The sequence below is a fragment of the Urocampus carinirostris genome, chromosome 11 (assembly GCF_059441175.1).
Source record: "Urocampus carinirostris isolate Australia breed hairy pipefish chromosome 11, RoL_Ucar_1.0, whole genome shotgun sequence".
Taxonomy (NCBI): Eukaryota; Metazoa; Chordata; class Actinopteri; order Syngnathiformes; family Syngnathidae; genus Urocampus; species Urocampus carinirostris.
Window position 1 is genome coordinate 41,579,140 of NC_142359.1, and position 24,095 is coordinate 41,603,234.

The 24,095-nt window shown below is 44.2% G+C and overlaps 2 protein-coding genes across 2 annotated transcripts in view; one reads left to right on the forward strand and one right to left on the reverse strand.

Annotated features, from left to right (window-relative positions):
- Positions 1 to 3,380: 3,380 nt before the first annotated feature.
- On the reverse strand, positions 3,381 to 5,923 carry lyrm5a (LYR motif containing 5a). Its single transcript, XM_088348191.1, has 3 exons — positions 5,783 to 5,923; positions 5,513 to 5,578; positions 3,381 to 5,372 (listed from the first exon to the last, which is right to left on the reverse strand). The coding sequence occupies exons 2-3, from the start codon at positions 5,555 to 5,557 to the stop codon at positions 5,160 to 5,162; spliced, it is 258 nt and encodes an 85-aa protein (XP_088204317.1). The 5' UTR covers positions 5,558 to 5,578; positions 5,783 to 5,923; the 3' UTR covers positions 3,381 to 5,159.
- Positions 5,924 to 6,294: 371 nt separating this feature from the next.
- Positions 6,295 to 24,095, forward strand: part of dnai7 (dynein axonemal intermediate chain 7) — a 51,494-nt gene continuing 33,693 nt past the window's right edge. The window contains exons 1-9 of the mRNA XM_088346829.1: positions 6,295 to 6,458; positions 6,597 to 6,611; positions 6,731 to 6,812; positions 6,883 to 6,971; positions 7,040 to 7,144; positions 7,226 to 7,363; positions 7,426 to 7,560; positions 9,809 to 9,912; positions 9,986 to 10,141. Of these exons, the coding sequence (XP_088202955.1) occupies positions 6,456 to 6,458; positions 6,597 to 6,611; positions 6,731 to 6,812; positions 6,883 to 6,971; positions 7,040 to 7,144; positions 7,226 to 7,363; positions 7,426 to 7,560; positions 9,809 to 9,912; positions 9,986 to 10,141 (827 nt within the window). The 5' untranslated portion in view covers positions 6,295 to 6,455. The remainder of the gene's footprint in view (positions 6,459 to 6,596; positions 6,612 to 6,730; positions 6,813 to 6,882; positions 6,972 to 7,039; positions 7,145 to 7,225; positions 7,364 to 7,425; positions 7,561 to 9,808; positions 9,913 to 9,985; positions 10,142 to 24,095) is intronic.

Below are 24,095 nucleotides of genomic sequence, written 5' to 3' on the forward strand. Positions count from 1 at the left end.
TAACGGATTATTGTCGGTCCACGTGGTGAAGTGTCTTCCTTTCAACCAATGGCTGAATTTATCACATACCGCCCATTTCAAGGCAAGAAATTCGAGCCGGTGTGCAGGATAGTTGAGCTGGGAGCGAGAGAGCGTTTTACTTGCAAAGGCGACTGGTCTGGCCACTTTTCCATCAGGTGGCAGCTGTGACAGGACTGCTCCAATCCCATCGAAGGATGCGTCGACAGCCAGAATAAATGGCGCATCAAAATCTGGGTGGGCCAGAGTGACACCTGTCACGAGGTTGTGCTTCAGTGTTTCAAATGCGTTCTGGCATGCATCAGACCAATCAGCAGGCGTCAGCTTCACTTGACCTTTCCTCACTAGTTTGCGGCCTTTCTTGCACTTATGCTGGGCACCAGATTCAGATGTGAGCCTGAACAGAGGTTTTGCCTTCGCAGAACATGCTTCAATGAAGCTTTGGTAATACATCACCATGCCTAGAAAAGATCTGATTTTACTAGGGCATGGCGTCTTGCCATCAGACTCCATTAGGTCAGCGACTTGTACGTCATTTATCGCTCTCACCTTCTCGGGGTCAGTCCGAATTCCATCCTCACTGATGACATGCCCAAGAAATTTCACAGTCCGTCTGAGGAAAAAACACTTTTTGGGTGCGAGCTTGAGGTTGTGTTCCTTGAGGCGAGTAAACACCATCTGCAGGCGTTGGAGTGCAACTTCCTCTGTGGGGGCAAACACCATCAGATCGTCGAGGTAACATAATAGGCTCATGAAATTCTGATCACCGAATATCGACATCATCATCCTCATAAATGTTGCTGGGCTGTTGCAAAGTCCCTGAGGGAGCCGGTTGTACTCGTGAAGCCCGAAGGGTGATGAGAATGCCGTGTACTTTTTGTCATAAGGGTGCAAGGGGACATTGTAGTAGCCTGACGTCAGGTCCATCGTGGAGAAAAAGGCATTTCCCCCAAGTGCGGCCAAAGCATCAGCTTGATGCGGTAGTGGGTAGGCATCCTTTATGGTTCTCGCATTAAGCCTCCTGAAATCAGTACATACCCTTAGTTCTCCATTCCGCTTTCATATGAGAACAAGCGCAGATGCATAGTCGCTAGTCGACTTCTGAATAATTCCTTTCTCTTCCATCTCGTTCAGAGTCGTCCTCAGTTTTTCATACTGACTTGGTGGTATACGTCTGTAGGGTAGACGGAACGGCTTATCATCAACAAGGTGGATACGATGTATGAGTCACAACATTAGCTTTTTCTGCTGGGTCTGATCTCTTTGATCTCTTTGTAGTTCTCTCTGATAAGACTAACAACAAAGCATATCAAAGAGCTTTCTTTTCACTTTACAGAAAATACATTTTAGAATATCACAATACATTTTTACATCTTTACATTTTAACAAGATACTTTTAACAAGAGATCGTATAGTGGATTTTTAACGTTTACAATGAATTCAACATGTTTTTCTTTAGTCTGAATTTTAACCAACATCATCCTTTTTTAATGTATATGAGAAAATAGGAATAAAAACAATAATGAGTATAAAAAGGGGTACAATTTTGCGTGTGAATGGTTGAGCCTCGTGCCCCCGTCTCCCTCTAACACAAGCGCAGATGCATAGTCGCTAGCCGACTTCTGAATAATTCCTTTCTCTTCCATCTCGTTGAGAGTCGTCCTCAGTTTTTCATACTGACTTGGTGGTATACGTCTGTAGGGTAGACGGAACGGCTTATCATCAACAAGGTGGATACGATGTACAAACTCTTTGGCCTCTCCACAGTCCATCTTATGGCGAGAAAAGATTGACTCGAATTGTTCGATGATATGAAGGAGCTTGTCTTTACACTGCAGCGAAACCTCGCATGACTTCAGGTCAATGTCTTGCAGACCCAGAGCTTCCAATGTACGCATCATGTCCTCTTCTGACCTGGGTTGGACCTCTTTGCTCTGTACACTCTGCACGTTGCACTTGACCTCCTCTGCACTGGGCAGGTCTTCCGCTGCGATACAAGGAGACACATCTGCAATTTTTCTGTTTCTTCTCAGCACCACAACTCTGTCCGTGGGATTAAAGACTTTAACAGGCACCCATCCATCTCCCCAGAGTGGAGTAACAACTCGCCCGACAAGGACTTGTCTGGGTCCAGCCTTCGATTGGGTTGGCTCAACGACCACTGTGCTGCCCGCTGACGTCCCGGCCATCTCAGGTAACTTGCCCCAAATAACGTACTCGGTCCGTGGATTCAGCGTCACGCAACTCTTGATTTTTACTGTCCCTACCTTGTCTGGAATGCAATCACCTCTCCATCTCTCTGTGTTAGAAAGCATTGACAGGAATTGACTGTGGTTATCGGACAGACCGTTGTCAGGAGTGGAAACTAATCTCCAATAGCCATCAGTACTTTTCAATTGAGTCAAAATATATTTGATGGCATTGCTGCCAAGGATCATCTGTTCTGTCTGGCCTGGCACAACCATTAATGGTATGATCATTTGGCATCCGTAAACTGTGACCTGAATGTCGTACATGTCTCTGGGAGAAACTTGGTGTCCACCGCAGCCTACAATGACATAATTATCGGCCGTGTAACTCATCATATCAGGGAATTGCTGCAGGAGGGACTTAGCAGTGTCCTCACTTACTGTACAAGCCATCGACCCGCTGTCTAACAGTGCTCTGAAAGTGGGGCCTTCTTGCACAAGTACAGGTGTGTAAAACAGTTCGTCAGTCTCCGCTATTCTCTGAAACCCCTGAAAGATCAGCTTCTTCGATGGAGGTATCGTGTTGCTATACAACTCATAAATTGATTTATTATCTTGCATGTCAGGCATCACATTAGTGGTGGGAGGTATACTCAGTTGATCTGCACTGTTCTCCCCTAAGCGGAGATCAGTTAGTTTCCCTGAGGCAGTGGGACAACTTTCGTCACTGGACAATCACGTCGAGAATGCCCTGGGGCATGGCAGTGAAAACAAAGGTTTTTGTCTCGGCAATGAGAGAGAGCACTGTGTTCGACTTCTTTGCAAATGATACATGGCTTGGCAGTGAAACCATTCATTCTGTCTCCAGGTCGCCTGGTTGGAGCTCGCCTTCTCTCTTGAAACTGGTTTGAGGTAACATGTATCAGAACTTTCTCCAACATACTAATAACGTCCGTTAGAGGGACATACTGTGTGCTCGAATTCTGAGGTGGCTCGTGCATGAGGGTTGGACCATGGTTCACCTCAGCTTTGTGGAAGGCAATTTCCGCTCTATTACCTGACTGCCCATTTTGCACATCTGGTTGGCTACTCCTCTTGCACTATTTGCGCTACTGTAAAATACTATACATAGCCATAATTATTTAGTATATTATTAGCACTCAATACTACAACTCAATACAACATTTTATTTATATCTGTACATTCAAGGAAACTGTGCGGGTCAGATGTATCGACATTTCGTTCTGTATACACGTGTACTAGAATGACAATAAAGTAGATCTGAATCTGAAAATACATTTATATTCTTTTTCACAAAATTCCCCTTGAGTACATAGAATATCATACTTATGAAGAATCATTGGCTATATGTAGAAATCAATTCACAATGTAATTATGGCTGCTTCCACATGAATCTTAAAACTACTTTACACAATAGGAGCATAACATGTTTTTTTTGGGCTGTGTCCCGGAAAATAAAACACTGCTTGATTAAGAACAATTCCTGATTTAGTCCAGCCTAGAGGTAAGATCTTAAACCCGAAACCTAAACCGACCTAGATTTATCTCGCACCGTTTTTGTTAAGCTCATGGCTCTTCTGTAGCTGTTTTGTATCCACCAATTTTGTGTTGCTGAATTGCAGGCAGCTGCCTTTTTTTATTCCATTCGTTGTTGTTATTCAATGTCTTTTTGCCCCTCTTGCTTAAGTATGCATTGGCAGCAAAACCGTCAAAAACCGTGATTCAGCACAGTTTAACTGACACTCAAGTCTGTGTGCAACAGATATCACGAGCTTTGCAAAAAGTTGCAGTCACGCGGACAGGAGGAGCATGTGGACAATATTGCACCACATCTGTTGGATTTTTTGATCAGGTGTTCTATGAAGCACAGCAAGAACTGGTAGGGGACAAATATAAGACACTGAATCTAATTTGTCTCTTGAATGAGAAGTTAAAAAAGCACATCCAACCCAATAATCTTCAGCGGGCGTTTGTGCACTCCTGTTCCAGACAAAAGCATGCCACAGATGGTGAACGAGGTTTGCTTGCCTGGTGGAGAATGAACTGTGACATATACCAAAAGCTTGCCAAATTGGCAAGATCCGTGTTGTGCATACCTGCCACCAGCAGCAGCGGGACGCACCCCGGATCAGCAGAGAACGTCGCTAAAACTGTCTCAGGAGATGCAATTCTGTTACCGCATAATGACCTAAATAAAGTAAACAATATCCTAATTTCTTAATTGCCATTTTAATTATTGTCTGAGGCTATAATTATTTCCCCTTATTTCACAAGGAAAAGTACTCTTTACAGGCCCGTTCTTAGTTCGATTTTTTTCAAATTCAATACTTCTTAAAGCAGGTTGTTTGTGTGTGTGTGTGTCGATGCAAAACATTTTAAAAAAAAAGGATGTTATTCTTTATTATGTAGTTAGTCCACCTCTTTGATCATTTCTTTAGATTTTCAGACTATAGAAATAACAATTTAACATGTCTTGTCTCATTTAATTTAGCTGCACAAATCTATTTAAAGTCTAGTGGGCTACGGAATTTTTCTGCGTAATTAGACAAGATCTCTCTCTCCCTCTCGTTCCAGTTGACTGGGCTCTTGTTCTGCATCCCAGCGTTGTTTTGTTATTGGAATGAATTAATCATGTTTATCAAACTTTGTATATTATTTTACCCTTGAGTTTTTTACTGCCCAAAATGCAACGGAATTAAGGGAAACTAAGAAAGTTCCAGATCATTGAATGTACATAAAGAAAAGTGCTGAAACGTAAACATCCCGTGTCCTCACAAGAAAATATAAGATTTCAGTTTTTTGGGGGCTGGTCCGGCAAAATCAATATAAAACTTTTTGCTGCAGGCATGGTCTTGTCAATCAAGTTAATTAATTGGGTCCGGATCAGGTTTCTAAGCCCTGATATTACCTCTAGTCCAGCCCTACATCCCTTTATGTTTCCGGGTCATAGTACCTCTTTTTCATGGCTCTGTATTTCTTAAGAAAGTAGAGCGCCTCCAACTCTTTGATGACAAACTCTCCTCGTCCCACAAGTTTCTTGATGTGCTGAGGGTCAGTTACATCTTTATTTTTCATAAAAGCAGACTTGAGGCGCTCTCGGAAAAACGCAGATCCCTCCGGATAATCCCGTCCAAGGTACAGCAGCTTTGGAACGTGAGGGGAATAAAATTGAGACAAAAGACAATGGTTACGCAACTGTGATAAACTGCAAAACAAAAAAGGCAGTTTGTTTCTTTATATTGCAGAAAAAGGTTTAAAATGCATGACGCCAAATGTCCACTTACAGTCTTATAAAGGTTAATAACTTCACCTCGTAGTGGGTTGGCCATGTGAGAAGTGGGGCGACACACCTAGTTCAAAAAGGAAGAAATCGATATCAAAAAATAATTTCAAGAAAAAGGTAGAACAAAGAAGGACTGAAAAGCTCATTTTGATTAGCTTAGCTTGCTTGCACTTTATATTGACATTGAAATGTCAATAACAAGCAATTGCAAACGATATTGAATCTATGTTACCATCAAACAATGATTAATTATTTTTGAACATATACCCACCTTTGCAGTGTACTAGTTTGCAGCTGTATACCGCCAAATTAAGAGAAAAATATGAAGGAATCTGCTTTGTTTTTGAAGTAGAGACTGGCTTGCAGCCTGCCGTATTTCTTTCCCAATGTCGTGAATCATAACATGGCGTTGCCGTAATCATTTGTTTGCCGCATAAACACTTTTAATAAATTTCTCGACATAAACATTCGTTTGCTCTTGAATACCATGCTTATTTTGAAATATGAAATTAGTACTCGTTTTATGATTTGATTAGAATACCAAATATGTATTTAAGTTTAAAGTATTGTTTGATGTGTTATTCTATGTAAATTAGTAATAAAATACCATGCAATGAATTCTATATATATATATATATATATATATATATTATATATATATTTTTGTATTACTTAATAACGAAATGTATAAGAAAGAAACCCCTTTGCGTCTTTCTTTCGACGACATACCCGTGACATCAATTCTGGGTTACAACTAGTGTTGCGTGGTGGTTGTCATGGATATCTGACAGCACTCGAACGTGAGGAGTACATTAATGAAAAACGAAGTGAAAAAAACAGACTAAATGTTGTAACATATTGCACAATCTAACTTCAACCTATATTTTTGAGTCAGGATATAGTTGACTTTCAGTAACCATTAAAAAGGCACCCAGTGAGTCGTCATGGTGAGTTTAATAACCCAAACAAGTCATTCATCTATGTATTGTAAGTTTTAATATTTAATTCTCATCTTAATTTGCATGGTTTGTGATCCCTCCTCTTTAAAAAAAACTCTGGTGCTTTATCCTGTGGTTGAATGGAAGCCTCCCAAGAAAAAGGTAATTCCATACTTGTCTTGAGTTGTCCCTTTACTTAAACTGAATGTATTCTCTTGTCACGAAAAAAAATAGTTGAGCCACCTCCTTGCATTTATAGTGTTGTTTTTACTTACTTATAGGGTAAAAAGGGTCCCAAATTGACCAAAGCTCAAAAGGCGAAGCTGAAGCTTGAAGAGGAGCAGCGAAGGTTGCGAGAAGAAGGTTCCTTAAATATATCTACATTTACAGTATATTTACTGTCCACGTGTAAAAGGCTTTTTTTGGTGCACAGAGGAAGCCCGGATTCAAGCCGAGAGGGAAGAACAAGAAAGGTTGGAAAGGGAAAGAAAGCAGGAAATCTTGGATATGCTTGAGGCAAAGGTATCCTGTTTCATTTTTCTTTCTTTTTTTCTGCTGAATAACTTCTTAGTTGTTATTTTCCCTTAAAGGACAGCTTACGCAGGGAAGCTGAGGTAGGGGAATTACGCAACCTTCTGGAAAGGAATTATTTGGCTGTGATGAAACATAAAAATGATGCCACACAAATGGCTAAGGTAAAAAAAACAATTATTTAAAAAAAAAAAACGTTCTTGAAATTAATGACTTGATTTTTGTTTAATTGCTGATTTGTACAGTGGAAAAAATACATGCAATGCAGTGAGATACCAGACCCTGCAGTGCAGCAGGACATCAACACATTCATCAGCTTGTGGAAGGATGACCCAGGGTGCAACATCAACGCTGTGTTCAAACAGTGTAATGTCGCGTTACAGGTAGGTAGCTTAAAAAAAAAAAATCATGATAATATGTGTTTACACTATTGTACGCCTGGCAGTTGATTGATGAACTGGAGATGCTGCTCAGGGAAGTGACCGATGCAAAATGCATCCCAAAATACCAGGAAACGCTCTTTCATCTGCAAGAAACTGTCTACAACAAAATTCTCAAAGTCAGCATGGAGATACTAAAGGTGAAATGAGGAAACTCTTTATGACTTACCCACATTAACAATTAAAAAAAAAAGGTTACAAGAGGTTCCCAAAAAGTGGGACGATTTCTCGTTTGTTTTCCGAAATTCCAAACATAACACATTTTGATAACACTTCATTCACCAAGAGACACAAAATGAGATGGGAGTTTTGTACTTACTCCTTTGAGGTTATGCATGTATGCTGCTAAGTTATTGGAAAAAAAACCAAATGAATAAACAGTAAATGCGTAGCAAAGGCGTAGTAAAGAACAATATGATTTTTTACATTGAAAATAAAAATGCTACAAAATCTCAATTTTTGGCATTGAAGATCCACTTTGGTTTTGACAAAGAATACAATTGTGTTCAATTTAAATGATAAAACTGTAGTGCATACTTTTCACACCTAGACCAGTCACTCCAGGATAAACATTTTATTTAAAAAATGTTTTAAAAATAAGATACAAAAGTTCATTAGGATAGGCGCTTTTTACCAAGTTGTTCTTGTAGACTAGCCTGAAGTGGAAGTGCATCAGTAAATAGCGCAATAAAATAGCGCAATGACGTTCAGCAGAAATACAGTATTATACATGTGAAATACAATGATGTAAAATGAAAATTTTCTTTCGATACATCAGGCAAATATTTTTCGAGTGTTGTGTGCTTGTTTTGGGCTGTGATGGCTCTGGGGATGAAGCTGTATCTCACCCTGTAAGTCCTTGTCCTAGGGGACCTATAAAAAATGTTTCTTTGAGTTATGTTTGGTTCAGAATGTCATTTGGTTGTTTCCTATTCAGCCAGCAAATTGCGGTCACGGTTTGCCACACTAAATATTTCGAAATAGCCTCATATCGTATCTAGCATTTATCATTGAGCAATCAATACTTTAAAACATATTGTGTTTTTAGCTTTAAATGATCGATGTTGCTGTTCATTGAATGGAAACGAAGTCCTTCTTTCCTTAGGAGGCTGATCTCAAAGGGACTCGCCTCAGCCTACCGACGGAGACAGCCAGAATAGCAGACTTTTGCAGCCTCGAGAATCTGGTTTGACCAGACTCCAAACCCGGAGACCTTGGTCTGCCATATTTATCCAGGCTCGTGCTTAACAAAATCATAACATAGTACTAACAATTGTTATTTCTGAAATCCATAACAAACTGGTGGAGTTTCCCACTACTCAACAGTAACCAAGAAGTCACTCTCAATCAGAATTGTCAGGATTATCTTTATTGTCATTGATAGCAATGTAGTAAACACGGTTTACAACGAAATTAGACGTGACACTCCAGGATAATCATGTAGCAAAATATTAAAAAGAAAAATACAAGTAAAAAGAATGTTTGGATAGATAGGCAATACTTACAAGGTAGTGCTTCTAGCCTTGCCTTAGTTCTAACTGCATCAGAAAATAGTGCAATCAAAATAGTTCAAAGACATGCAAAATAAGAATACAGAAATTAAATATTAATTTACATCTCATCTCATCTCATTAGCCGTACCGCTTATCCTCATTAGGGTCGCGGGGGGGCTGGAGCCCATCCCAGCCATCTCCGGGCAGTGGGCAGGGGACACCCTGAACTGGTTGCCAGCCAATCACAGGGCACACAGGGACAGACAACTCATTCGCTCATTCACACCTAGGGACAATTTGGACCGGCCAATCCACCTGAAATACATGTTTTTGGAATGTGGGAGGAAACCGGAGTGCCCGGAGGAAACCCACGCAAGCACGGGGAGAACATACAAACTCCGCACAGGAAGTCTGGAGCTGGATTTGAACCCACGACAGGTTCCCATGACATGAACTGTTTAATTTACATTTTATATATATTTTATATACTCTCTTCACAATTGCGTGTCCTCTTTTCTCTGTTTCTCAATCTGTTAGTCCCTGTTTTAAGGGATCTGCTAGATCAAAGGGGTGGTGGCCGGGGTGAGAGGAGTCCTTGACAATGTCGTAGGCTCTTCTATGCTAACTCGAGTGCCCAAGACTGGGCAGAGAACATTCAGTGATTTTCTGGGTTGTGTTGATTATTCTTTGTAGGGTTCTTCTGTCTTGTGTAATTGTGGCATGTGCAGTCTTTTGCTTTATTTTGTGATTAGGGGTATACTAATAAACATGACTTGACTTGATTTGCTTCTGCGCTCCCAGCATACCACACTGTGATGTTGTGTTCCAATATTCTCTCTACTGTGGCTCTGTTGGTGGTTCCTTACCTAATTAAATGTCTTGGTTGTGCGTCCAGGGGGCCAGCAACAGCATTGACACAGAAACAGGTAATATGCAGACAGTGGTGAAAGGCGATAACATCACGCTGTGTCTGTGGGCCAACCTCATGAGGAAGTCAAGGTACTGAGCGTAATGAATGATAATGCGCACCTAGGTGGGTGCTCAGAATTAATCGAAATGTGTCAAATCTTAGGTTTAAAAATTTAACCTTTGAGACGGGAATGCGATTTGAGCTGACCAAGCAACTGGCTATGAAAAATATCGCCGTGCGCATCCTTCACACCACCTACGACCACTTGTCCTCATTGTCCAGGATGACTCACATGAAAATCACCACCGCGCCACGCAGGTTCGTCTATTGCAGTGGATCGGCAACCCAAAACATTAGACAAAAACCAACATATTTGTCTGGAGCCGCAACTTTTTTAAAAGCTTTATCTAAGCCTTATTATGAATGCAACAAGTGGTGTGTGCGTATTAGCTATAGTGGCTTACGAAACTATATGGCCCCCTTGAACATTGTGTGTGACCTTTTGCCACATTTCAGACTTCAGACATCAAGATATAAAACTGTAATTTCTTGTGAAGAATCAAAAACAAGTGGGACACAATCATGAAGTGGAACACACTTTGTGGATATTTTAAACTTTTTTAACAAATAAAAAAAAACAAAAAGTGGGTGTGCAAAATGATTCAGCTCCATTGAACTAATACTTTTTAGCGCCACCTTTTTGGTGCGATTACAGCTGCAAGTCGCTTGGGGTATGTCTCTATCAGTTTTGCACATCGACAAACTGATAGTTTTGCCCATTCCTCCTTGCAAAACAGCTCGAGCTCAGTGAGGTTGGATGGAAAGCATTTGTGAACAGTAGTTTCAGTTATTTCCACAGTGTCACGGTCGCCATGGCGACCAGTCTGCCGCGCCCCCGAACTCAAGCTGAAGCAGATCAGCTGATTGCTGGTCTGCTATTTAAGGCTGGATTGTGGGGTTTGCGGGTGCTGGCTCATTATACATATACACACTCCCGGTCTGTTATGCCTTGTCCTGTTTTAGTTTAAAACATTGTCCGTTCTGTTATGCCTTGTCCTGTTTAGTTGAGTTGGAAGAATCAACTGTTTGTGTCGTCATGTCCCAGAGTTTTGGACAACTTTTATTTTGTTAAATAAAACTTTTGGATCGTTACGCAATTGAGTTCTCCCTTCCTGCCTCCTGCCTCCGTTCTGGTCCGATCACTCCTTCCACTCCACTCCGCCTCGTGACAGAATGAGCCAGCCAAAATTTGAACTCAGCGAACGATCCCTGCGCGATTTGGGGAGAGCTGGAGGACGCCGTTTGGCAAGCAGAGGTAACCTTCCCTGCCCGTTCGAACCACGGCCCCGCCCGTCGTGGCCATTGCTGTGCCTCGAATGGGGTCCCGGGAAGAATTGACGCCTGCCTGTTTGACTCTCATGCCTGCCTGCCCGACTCCCGTGCCGATTGCCTGCTATTCCGTCTCCCCTGCGTCCCAGTCCGACTCCGACTCCGCTGCCCCTCGGGCCGACTCCGACTCCGACTCCGCTGCCCGTCGGGCCGACTCCGACTCTGACTCCACTGCCTGCCGGGCCGACTCCGACTCCGCTGCTCGCCGGGCCGACTCCGACTCCGCTGCCTGCCAGTCCGACTCCGCTGCCTGCCAGTCCGACTCCGCTGCCTGCCAGTCCGACTCCGCTGCCTGCCAGTCCGACTCCGCTGCCTGCCAGTCCGACTCTGCTGCCTGCCAGTCCGACTCTGCTGCCTGCCAGTCCGACTCTGCTGCTCCTGTTTTGCCGGTTCCGATTCTGACTCGCCTGTTTTGCCGGTTCCGATTCTGACTCGCCTGTTTTGCCGGTTCCGATTCTGACTCGCCTGTTTTGCCGGTTCTGATTCTGACTCGCCTGTTTTGCCGGTTCTGATTCCGTCTGTCCTCTGTGTTTGCCGGTTCTGATTCCGTCTGTCCTCTGTGTTTGCCGGTTCTGATTCCGTCTGTCCTCTGTGTTTGCCGGTTCTGATTCCGTCTGTCCTCTGCGTTTGCCGGTTCTGATTCCGTCTGTCCTCTGTGTTCGCCGGTTCTGATTCCGTCTGTCCTCTGTGTTCGCCGATTCCGTCTGTCCTTGTGTTAGCCCGTCCAGTTTGCCTGCCGGACCCCCCCAACCCTGCCAAGCGTCGAACCATTCCGGGGCGTGAGGTAGTATTTTTTTTTCTTTTTTTTGGGGACCTCAGGAGCTGTCCCTTAAAGGGGGGGGCTCTGTCACGGTCGCCATGGCGACCAGTCTGCCGCGCCCCCGAACTCAAGCTGAAGCAGATCAGCTGATTGCTGGTCTGCTATTTAAGGCTGGATTGTGGGGTTTGCAGGTGCTGGCTCATTATACATATACACACTCCCGGTCTGTTATGCCTTGTCCTGTTTTAGTTTAAAACATTGTCCGTTCTGTTATGCCTTGTCCTGTTTAGTTGAGTTGGAAGAATCAACTGTGTCGTCATGTCCCAGAGTTTTGGACAACTTTTATTTTGTTAAATAAAACTTTTGGATCATTGCGCAATTGAGTTCTCCCTTCCTGCCTCCGTTCTGGTCTGGTCACCCCTTTCACTCCACCACGCCTCGTAACACACAGATTCTCAAGGTCTGGACTTTGACTTGGCCATTCTAACACCTTGATATGTTTTTTTGGGTGAATCATTCCATTGTAGCTTTTGCTTTATGTTTTGGATTATTGTCTTGTTGGAAGACAAATCTCCGTCCCAGTCTCAGGTCTTTTGCGGACTCCGTCAGGTTTTCTTCCAGAATGGTCCTGTATTTGGCTCCATCCATCTCCCCATCAATTTTAACCATCTTCCCTGTCCCTGCTTAAGAAAGGCAGGCCCAAACCATGATGGTGCCACCACCATGTTTGACTGTGGGGATGGTGTCTTGAGGGTGATGAGCTGTGCTGCTTTTACACCAAACATAACGTCTTGCATTGTTGCCAAAAAGTTCGATTTTGGTCTCATCTGACCAGAGCACCTTCTTCCACATGTTTGGTGGGTCTCCCAGGTGGCTTGTGGCAAACTTTAAACAACACTTTTTATGGATATCTTTAAGAAATACCTTATTTCTTGCCACTCTTCCATAAAGGCCTGATTTGTGCAGTATACGACTGATTGTTGTCCTATGGACAGATTCTCCCACCTCAGCTGTAGACAGCTGTAGTTCTTTCCACAGATTCTCAATTGGATTGAGGTCTTGACTTTGACTTGGCCATTCTAACACCTTGATATGTTTTTTAGGTGAATCATTCAATTGTAGCTTTTGGTTTATGTTTTGGATCATTGTCTTGTTGGAAGACAAATTTCCATCCCCAGTCTCAGATCTTTTGCGGACTCCGCCAGGTTTTCTTTCAGAATGGTCCTGTATTTGGCTCCATCCATCTTCCCATCAATTTTAACCATCTTCCCTGTCCCTGCTGAAGAAAAGCAGGCTCAAACCATGATGGTGCCACCACCATGTTTGACTGTGGGGATGGATGGTGTCGAGGGTGATGAGCTGTGCTGCTTTTACGCCAAACATAACATTTTGCATTTTTGCCAAAAAGTTCGACTTAGGTCTCATCTGACCAGAGCACCTTCTTCCACATGTTTGTTGTGTCTCCCAGGTGCCTTGTGGCAAACTTTAAACGACACTTTTTATGGATATCTTTAAGAAATAGCTTCTTTCTTGCCACTCTTCCATAAAGGCCAGATTCGTGGAGTGTACGACTGATTGTTGTCCTATGGACAGATTCTCCCACCTCAGCTGTAGACCTCTGCAGTTCATCCAGAGTGATAACGGGCCTCTAGGCTGCATCTCTGATCAGTTTTCTCCTTGTATGAGCTGAAAGGTTAGGGGGATGGCCTGATCTTGGTATATTTGCAGAGGTCTGATACTCTGTCTATTTCAATATTATTGCTTGCACAGTGCTCCTTGGGACGTTTAAAGCTTAGGAAATATTTTTGTATCCAAATTCAGCTTTAATCTTTTACACAACCGTATCTCGGACCTGCATGGTGTGTTCTCAGTGCTTTAAACAGACCTCTGAGACTATCACACTGCAGGTGCATTTATACAGAATCTTGATGACACACAGGTGGATTACATTCATCATCATTAGTAATTTAGATCAACATTGAATCATTCAAGATCTTCACTGAACTTCTGGACAGAGTTTGCTGCACAGAAAGTAAAGGGGCTGAATCATTTTGCACACCCACTTTTTCGTTTTTTTATTTTTTAAAAAAGTTTAAAATATCCAATAAAGTGTGTTCCACTTCATCATTGTGTCCCACTTATTGTTGACGCTTCACAAGAAACACAGTTTTATATCTTGATGTTTGAAGTCTGAAATGTGGCAAAAGGTGACAAAGTTCAAGGGGGCCACTTTAGGTGCTGGAGTGACCCACCAATTGGTCCACCAGCTGTTAGCGTTTTGCTTGTTACTTTAGTCTGTACTGTCGTCAACATATTTTGTTTTTGGTATTCAGTCGGCACTTCGACTGGTTGCATGTCTCTCTTTTGTCGGACTAATCCCATAATACTCGGGATTGGTAAAAATGGCGGCGCCCTCTGTTGGCTGCGGCTGCATCGGCTCGCTACAACGGGTCAGGTGTATCGACATTTCGTTCTGTGTACATTGTTACAAAGAATGACAATACAAAGGAAATTATTATTATTATTATTATTTCTATAGTTAAAATTTGTTTACTATTGCGAATTACATTATTTATACATGTATTTCTACTTAATCAAGGAAGCAAGGTTTTGGGTGCTCTGAGGAGAGTGATGAACAACAAGAGTATGAGTATGGATGTTAAGAGGGGACTGTATGAGAGTGTGATTGTGCCGACTGTGTTGTATGGTGCAGAGACTTGGAGCCTGAACGCAGATTTAAGAAGGAAGTTAAATGTTTTTGAGATGAAGTGCTTGAGGACTATGTTAGGAGTGACAAGACTGGATAGACTGAGAAATGAAATTGTGAGAGACAGAACTGGAGTAGTCGTGGAACTGAGCAAGCGTGTTGATAAGAGAGTACTCGGTTGGTTTGGATACATGGAGAAAATGGATGAGGAGCGAATGTTGAAGAGGATCTACAGAGCAGTAGTCAATGGAAGGAGAACAAGAGGAAGGCCGCGATTGACGTGGATGGATGGTGTTATGAGTGCACTGCAGGAAAGAGGTCTAAATATAATGGAAGCTAGAGTTCTTGTTGGTGATAGAAAGGAGTGGAGAGGTGTTGTGAAAGGATAATGGGATTGTGGACGCGTTCCTAAGGATGGGCAGGTCACCCGTATGATGCGGCAGGGGTAAACCAGTGAAAGCTGTCGGGCCCTGCTGTTGAACAAAATGTGTTTTTTTTCTTTTTTTTGTTATTTATTTCCCTTTTTGTTTTCTTTGTCATTGTATGTGTGTGTGTCTTAGAAATTTGATTTGATATTATGGGATAAATAGGATGTGGAGTTCGTGATCTGGGGTAACGGGTTTGTAAGGCTTGTGATCTAGTTTCTATATGTTCCTTGCTGGAGACTCGGAACGGCTAGAGTTAGCGCCACTCGTTTCGTGAATTGGATTTTCTGGGTCTCTCATTTGTATATCCTCCATATACTGTTATCTCTCAAAAATCTGAATCAATTTCTATGTGTAATTGGTACGGGGCTTTTTACTTCCTCATAGATCGCCAACATTTTGCATCCACCCTTGCCGAGATAATAACTCATTGAGACCCTGTTCTACTGTATTTTGCATCATATTTTTTTGCATTTTTTTAAAGTGATTAGCAGATAGCATCTCATTTTTTCAGTTTTTATTTTTAATTGATCTTTACAGATCAATTTTGTCGTGTCGATGTCGTATAATTTCCCGTGCTTTAATTGCTCGTTTCCTTTTTCTTTTTTCTTTTTTCGCTTCCAGACCAAGAAAAAAAGGGAAACGATACAATTTTATTAAGACGAAAGCATTGTGTGTGTGTGTGTGTGTGTGTGTGTTTTGTCATATCGATATATTAATAACTAAATGGAGTGGAATGGAACTATGCTGACTATAACATGAGACCAAACGAGACGGCGCGCTCTATAGAGAATATATTGACTTATTCCATCATCACCTATAAAAAGCTCAAAATTTTGCCAACATCCTGCTTCTCAGAAAGAACCTAAAAAAATCTGTCATAAAAAGTGCAATTAATGACCAGTCCATCATCCAAAAAGATGGTTCTAGGTCAGGGGTGGGCAAACTTTTGGCGTCACGGGCCTGGGGACACATCCAGTTTTTCTCATATACATTTATGATGTTATATTTCATTATATTAATTTATGTTTATTTATTTTGTGTATATGTATGAACCTTTACTGAACATTAGCATACCTTCAGGGCAGTTGCAGTTGATTTAACGGGGTTCGGTTGCATTTGGAACGGATTAATCCCGTTTCAATTAATTTCAGTTGGATAACGTGTTTCGATTTACAACAGTTTCATTATACAATGTTACTGCTGGAACCAATTAAATGTATAAGTAGAGGTACAACTGTGTTACTGTAGTAGCATGTATGTAGTATTTCAGCAGTAGTATCTTATAATATTTACAAAATAAGATTTTGTAATATTTTTGAAGTAGGTTGTAGTTCACCTGGGCATTTGTATTTTTTTTTTTAGAATTTCTGTACGAGCATTTCTGCAATATTTCTGTAGCGTTTCTGTGCTAGTATTTATGCTGTAGTAGTTTTGTAGCAGTATTCTTGTAGATTTTCTGTAGTTGGTCTTTTTAGAATTATAGCAAAACCATATACTATGTCCCGGTTTTTAAACTCTATATTTTGTTTTCTAGTAATTTCATAGAATTTCTGTAGTGGGATTTTTGCATTTTTCATGTGAGTTTCTATTGAAAAATGTCTCGATAGTGAACTTAAATTGTTTAATCAGCTTCCTTATAAAGTATTTTTTAGCAATTTACAGCCAAAACGGGGACTGCTGGTGTGACAGCGTGACTGTAAACTGGAGTTAAAATTGTGTCAAATTTATGCTGGACCAAATTCCTTGAAATTCAGTTTTCCTCAACTATCCCACGTATGACGATTAGCTAAGCATTTAGCAATCTAAAATTTGCACATGTCCTGTTTTTGTCCGACAGGACGAAAGGAAGACTGAGATCACTTGCGCTCGTTTCTTGGTTTTATTGAAAGGAAGGAAATGAGAAGGTGGGATTCTTCGATCCGTTGGCGAATTGACGGAACTTGACAGGCGGGTGAAGGCTTGGCGGTAATGGTCGGGGACAGGCGTAATCGTAGTGTTGTTGGCCGGGGATGGAGAAGAAGGGCGTCGTAGTATTCGGAAAGGAGTTCAGGAGTCAGACGGGCAGGGCAGGTCGTAGGCAATTAGAGAAACGGGTCGGCAACGGAGATCAATCAGAAGAAAACAGGGAGCAGGCAAAGAGTCAGAGGTACGGGCTTACTGATCTGAAGGCAACAGGTAGCGTGAGTACAATCAGACAAAGTGTTACCGGAAGCTGGGGATTTAAATGTACAGGGTGCACCAATCAGCTGTCCTGGCTGTTGGCGCCAAATCCTGAACACAGGTGTTCCCGATCCGGGTGATTGTGACAGAACCCCCCCTCAAGGGATGGCTCCAGAAGTGGTTGGTTGGGGAACAAGGGTGGCTGGTAGCCATAGACGCACTGGAAGTGAGACTTGCCAGTGGAGGAGCAGACAAGGGAGTTGTGGGCGTATTCCACCCATACCAGCTGTTGCGCCTAGGAAAGAGGCTCACGGGAAACCAGGCAGCGGAAAGCCGTCTCCAGTTCCTGATTCGGCGTTCAGACTGTCCATTAGATTGCAGATGGAACCCGGACGAGAGACTGACCGAGGCCCCCAGGAGACGGCAGAACTCTTTCCAAAATCCTGAGGCAAACTGAGGACCTCGGTCTGAAACAATGTCTTTTGGGATTCCATGTAGGCGGAAGACATGCAGCTGGACCACCTGCGCCGTCTCCTTGGCGGACGGAAGTTTGGGCAAGGCCACGAAGTGGACCATTTTGCTGAACCGGTCCACAATCGTCAAAATGGTTGTCATCGCTTCCGAGGCAGGCAGCCCAGTAACGAAGTCCAAGGAGATGTGGGACCAAGGACGGCTGGGGACTGGTAAAGGTTGAAGCAATCCGGCAGGGGGCCGATTCGAAGTCTTCTGCCAGGCATAGGTTTGGCAAGCCCCGACGTACTCCTGGACGTCCTTAGCCAATGAGGGCCACCAGAAACGTTGGGCCAGGAAGTTGCTGGTGTGGGTAGCACCCGGGTGACAGGAGAGGCGAAAGTCGTGTCCCCATTGAAGGACCTCCGACCGTAGGGCTTCCGGGACGAATAGCCGCCCCTCTGGACAAGTACTGGGGCCTGCTTGGTCTGGAGGGCCTCCCTCACGCGGTCCTCGATGTCCCAGGTGAGTGTGGCCAGTACCCGGGAATCAGGAAGGATGGCTGTCGGACCCTGGGAATGATCGTCCTCCTTTTGGAACTGGCGAGAGAGGGCATCTGGCTTGACATCACGGGACCCGGGGCGGTAGGAAAGGGTGAAGTTGAAACGGGTGAAGAAGAGTGACCAGCGGGAGTGTCTCGGGTTCAAACGTTTAGCAGATCGGATATACTTAAGATTTTTGTGATCAGTCCAAACCAGGAACGAAACTGGCACCCCTTCCAGCCAGTGGCGCCATTCCTCAAGTGCCAATTTTATGGCTATTAGCTCACGATCCCCCACATCATAATTGCGTTTGGCGGGGGATAAGCGTCGTGAAAAGAATGCACAAGGGTGCATCTTTTGATCCTCAGCCGACCTTTGAGAGAGGACAGCCCCAACCCCTACGTCCGAGGCATCCACTTCAACGGCTAGCTGACGCCCCGGGCCAGGTACTTGGAGGATAGGCGCCGTCGAAAAACGAGCCTTGAGGGTGGTGAATGCTTTGTCGGCCGCAGGAGACCATTTGAATGTTCCCTCGGGACTAGTGAGAGCCGTCAAGGGGCCCGCTACCGTGCTATAGTTCCGAATAAATCGTCGGTAAAAATTGGCGAAACCCAAAAACTGCTGGAGCTTCTTGCGATCCGTAGGGAGAGGCCAGGAGGTGACTGCCGACACCTTTGCAGGATCCATCTGTAATCTCCCCTCCGCAATGATATACCCCAGGAATGACACGGTTTGGGCCTTAACGGAGAGTGAGTTCTCTAGGAGTCGTCGAAGGACAAGTTGGACGTGCTGCGTGTGTTCTTCCAGGGATTTAGAGAAAATCAGAATGTCATCCAAGTAGACAAACACAAACTTGTTGAGTACATCACGCAGCACGTCGTTGATAAGGGACTGGAAGACGGCGGGGGTGTTCGTTAGACCACAAGGCATGACTAAATATTCGTAGTGCCCCGTGGGAGTGTTAAAGGCCGTATTCCATTCATCTCCCTCCCGGATACGGACCAGATGATAAGCGTTTCTGAGGTCCAATTTAGTGAACACCGTGGCCCCTTGCAGAAGTTCAAAGGCGGAGGCGAGCAGTGGTAAAGGGTAGCGATTCTTAACTGTTATGTCATTAAGGCCCCGGTAGTCAATGCACGGTCGTAAGGAACCATCTTTCTTGCCGACAAAAAACCCCCAGCTCCAGCCGGGGAAGAGGACGGCCGAATTATTCCGGCTGCCAAAGCCTCCGAGATATATTCTTCCATGGACTGTCTTTCGGGTGCAGAAAGGGAATAAAGACGACCCCGCGGGGGAGTACAGCCAGGCAGAAGGTCGATAGCACAGTCATAGGGGCGATGTGGAGGAAGGGAAGTGGCCTTGGCTTTGCTGAAGACCTCCCGTAGGTGGTGATAGCAGGCAGGGACCTTGGACAGGTCAGGAGGAGACTTGGAAGCCACGGGTCGGTCGGGGTGAGATGCAGAACGTAGACAAGATTGATGGCACTCGACGCCCCATTCCATCACGTTTCCCGAACGCCAATCAAAGTGAGGGTTGTGCCGTACCAGCCATGGATGGCCCAAAACGAGTGGCTGGCTGGGGGATGGGAGCAGGTGGAACCAGATTTGCTCCCTATGATTGCCAGAAAGTCTCATCTCCATTGGTTCAGTAACTTGGGTAACTGTGCCCAGAAGACGGCCATCTAGTGCTCGGGCGATGATAGGAGTAGCGAGGGTATTCAATGGAATTTTGAGTTTGCGGGCGAGGGAGATGTCCAAAATGTTAGCTTCGGCCCCTGAATCTAGTAGCGCGGAAAGTCTCTGCGGGGAACCAGCAATCAATAGATGCACCTCGAGGAAAGGTAGAGAAATTTTGGAGGACGGGATAAGGGCTGAACTCAATTGGACGCCTCCCTTGTCCGACGAGCTACCCCTTTTAACAGACACGTTGAGATTCGATGCCCCTTGCCACTGCAATAAAGACAGAGTCCCTCAGAAACCCGCCGCCGACGCTCTTCGGCTGATAACGCTGCCCGATTAACCTCCATTGCTTTGTGGGGAACTGTCATCGGGGATCGGGGCGTTTGGAACCCACTTGGCTCTTTGGGCGAGTTTGTCGGGATCCGTGTTGTTCTTCCCCTTTCCTGTCGTCGTGCTTGGAGCCGACGGACAATTCGCGCCGTCAGTGCAATGGCTTCGTCGAGGGTAGAAGGCGGGGTATGGGACACCAGTTCGTCCTTTAAATAGTCGGCTAAACTGTGGAGATAAGCGTCCACTAACGCTTCCTCATTCCAACTACTCTGGCTAGCGAGTGTTCTGAAGTCTATGGAGTAATCGGCGACCGAACGTTTTTCTTGGCGTATGTTCAGAAGGGAGCGGGATGCGTCACACGAGGCTGACCCAGTGTCAAATACTTTCAGAATTTCCTGGGAGAATAGGGCGAGGAACATGCAACCGATCCTCGCTCGAGCTCAGCAGTTCCCCAAAGCCGGGCTCTCCCAGTCATGTGGTTAATGACGAACGCTACCTTGGCTGCTTCGGACATGAAGTTTCGGGGTTGCAGGTCGAAAATGAGTCGACAGTTTACGAGGAAGGCACGAACTTGGGTAGAGTCGCCGCAAAGCTTTTCGGGTGCGCCCACACGCGGTTCTGCTGCTTCGGAGACGTGCGAGGTAGGCAATGAAATGATCAAGGAGGGTGTTTGTGGGCTCGGAGATGGATTAACAGGTTGTGGAAATGGTGACGTCAGTAATTTTGACAGTTGCTCTGACAGGCTCGCTACTTGTTGTTGGTTTTGTAGTAATAGCTGTTGTTGCTGTTGCAAAAGACCTTGTTGCTGTTGGACTTGTTGTAATAGCGTGGCAACGTCACTTGCGGATTATTGTAAGGCGCTCTCCGTCCATTGTAGCCGCTGCAGAGCGGAAGGAGGCTCCAAGTTGCTTGGTTCTTCCTTCGGAATAACGCGCGCTGATCTCATGATTTGGTCTGATTGTTCTGTCAGGCGGGACGGAAGGAAAACAGATCACTTGCACTCGTTTCTTGGTTTTTATTGGAAGGAAGGAATGACAAGGCGTGATTCTTCGATTCGTTGTTTGACGGATTGACGCGGCTTGACAGGCGGGTGCAGGCTTGGCAGGAATGGTCGTGGACAGGTGTAATCGTCGTGTTGTTGGTCGGGGCAGGAGAAGAAGGACGTCGTCATGTTTGGAAGAGTGATCAGGAGTCAGACGGGCAGGGCAGGTCGCAGGCAAATTCTGAAACGGGTCGGCAACGGAGATCAAGTAGAAGGAGGCAGGCAAAGAGTCGGAGGTACGGGGTTTTTGAGCACATAGTACAATCAGAAAGCTTGTTTCTAGAAGCTGAGGAGTTAAATGGACAGGGTGCGCCAATCAGCTGTCCTGGCTGTTGGCGCCAAATCCTGAGCACAGGTGTTCCCGATCCGGGTGATTGTGACAGGCGTACCTGAGCAACAAAACATAAAAGAATCCCCAAATGTTATTCAAAATATCTACTGACAAAAAAAATCAGAAATAAATTCCAAAAAAGATAACTTTGTTAGTAAAAAAAGGTCCTTATTATAGCATTGTTCTTTACCTGTTTAATGTGACATTTTGTTGAAATCACGAGTGCAGCATTAAATTGTGACGCTGCGGCTTTAAAAGGGGAAGAGCTTGGGCTCCCCTCAAAATGGAAAGACTGGAGAGATGATGCAAGCGAAGAAGCTGGCTTCACCCTCGTCCTATTGTTACGGTACTACGTAGTGACATCCGGAGTTGGACATAATATTTATTCACCACATTTTTACAGCATTGGAAAACATTTGTTTGTGTCATGTTTGTCCTTCTTCAGAAACCTCACAGATATCGATAGAACACTAGGTACGTCTGCGCGCGGTAGCAGCCCGCTAAGTGCCTACGTGGCGGCCAATGTGATCGGGCCTATGTCCTATCTGCACCGCTTATCCTCAGTCGGGTCACGGGGGCGCTGGAGCCCGTAACAGCTATCTTCGGGTAGTGGGCAAGGGACACCCTGAACTGGTTGCCAGCCAGTTGCAGGGCACACAGAGACAGACAACTCACTCTCTCATTCACAGCTAGGGACAATTTGGAGTGGCCAATTACCCTGACATGCATGTTTTTGGGAATGTGAGAGCAAACCAGAGTGCCCGGAGGAAACCCACGCAAGCACGGGGAGAACATGCAAACTTCACACAGGAAGGTTCGATCTCATGACCTCAGAACTCTGCCGCACATGCACTAACCACTGCGCTGCCGTGCTGCCTGCTGTTTAACAATATAAGTACATTTTATCATTTCATATTACTGTTCTCTTCACAATGTTCGATGAATATTAGCCATTTTTATGTATGTCGTGTATTTGTATTTATTATTTGAGCATTTTTGATGAACATTTGCCACTTTTATTTATGTAGTGTATCTACATTTTTATTTAAGCATTTGTGCAATTGACAATGTCAGGACCGGAATGGAAACAGGACCCAACTGCGTTACGTTTCTCACAAGTCTTATTGAAGGAAAGAGGAAGGGCTACGCCCTCAATCCGGTGTTCGCTGTACACGGGAATCAAGTCGCTCTCGTACTCGCATTGTGATCCGTACACGGAAGTAGATCTTCCGTAGCGAGCCATGGCGGTGTCAGGGACAAAAAAACGGGTCGGTAGCTGGTACTGGGAGAGCAAGGCGTGGTCGGGGTCGGGAAACGAGTCGTAAGCCAGAACGGGGGAGTAGACGTAGTCGGGGACAAAAAGAGGTCGTAAGCCGGGACGTGAGAGCAGACGTGGTCAGGATCAAAAGGGGTCGTAGCCGGAGACAGACGGGAGCAAAAACGGGACAGGTGGGAGTCAGGGTCGAAAAAGGCTTGCCTAGTATACACTGAGGTTCACAGACGGACTGACCACAGGGGACTGACCACAGGGGTGGTGCGTTCTGAGGGGGTCTGGTGCAGGGTGTATTTTAAGGTAGAACCACCACTGCCCAACATATTAATTTATTTAATTGTGAGCGTTTCAAAACCAATTAGATGGAACAAATCTATTTAGAATTTTTTTTTTATCTAGCATAGGCGGCTTGGTGGCTGAGCGGTTAGCGCATCGGCGGCTCAGTTCTGAGGTCATGGGCTCACATCCAGCTTCCTTGCCTTGCTGAGTTTACATGTTCTCCCCGTTCTTGTGTTGGTTTCCTCCGGGCATCCGTTTTTCTCCCACATTCCAAAAACATGCATGTCATGTTAATTGGCCGGTCCAAATTGTCCCTAGGTATGAATAAGCAAATGAGTTGCCTGTCCCAGTGTGTCCTGCGACTGGCTGGCAACCAGTTGAGGGTGTCCCCTACCCACTGCCTGAGGACAGTTGGAATGGGCTCCAGCACACACACACACACACACACACACAATTGTGCAACATACATAATGAGCTTTTGTTTACTTTTTCGCATTTTTACTTAATGGCTATGACGTCACAAAAATCAATTCCAGGGAGAAACATTGATTTTAAAAGCACATATATATATATATATATATATATATATATATATATATATATATATATATATATATATATTCTATACACATATACATATATATATATATATATATATATATATATATATATATATTCTATACACATATACATATATATATATATATATATATATATATATATATATATATTCTATACACATATACATATATATATATATATATATATATATATATATATATATATATATTCTATACACATATACATATATATATATATATATATATATATATTTATCCATCTATCCATTATCCGTACTGCTTATCCTCAGTAGGGTCGCGGGGGTGCTCGAGCCCTTCCCA

Bases quoted from the DNA above. Each gene is read 5' to 3' on its own strand.
- lyrm5a (XM_088348191.1), bottom strand. From the start codon at position 5,557: ATGGCCAACCCACTACGAGGTGAAGTTATTAACCTTTATAAGACT. The intron at 5,373-5,512 runs GTAAGTGGACAT...CACGTTCCAAAG, and splicing joins TTATTAACCTTTATAAGACT to CTGCTGTACCTTGGACGGGA.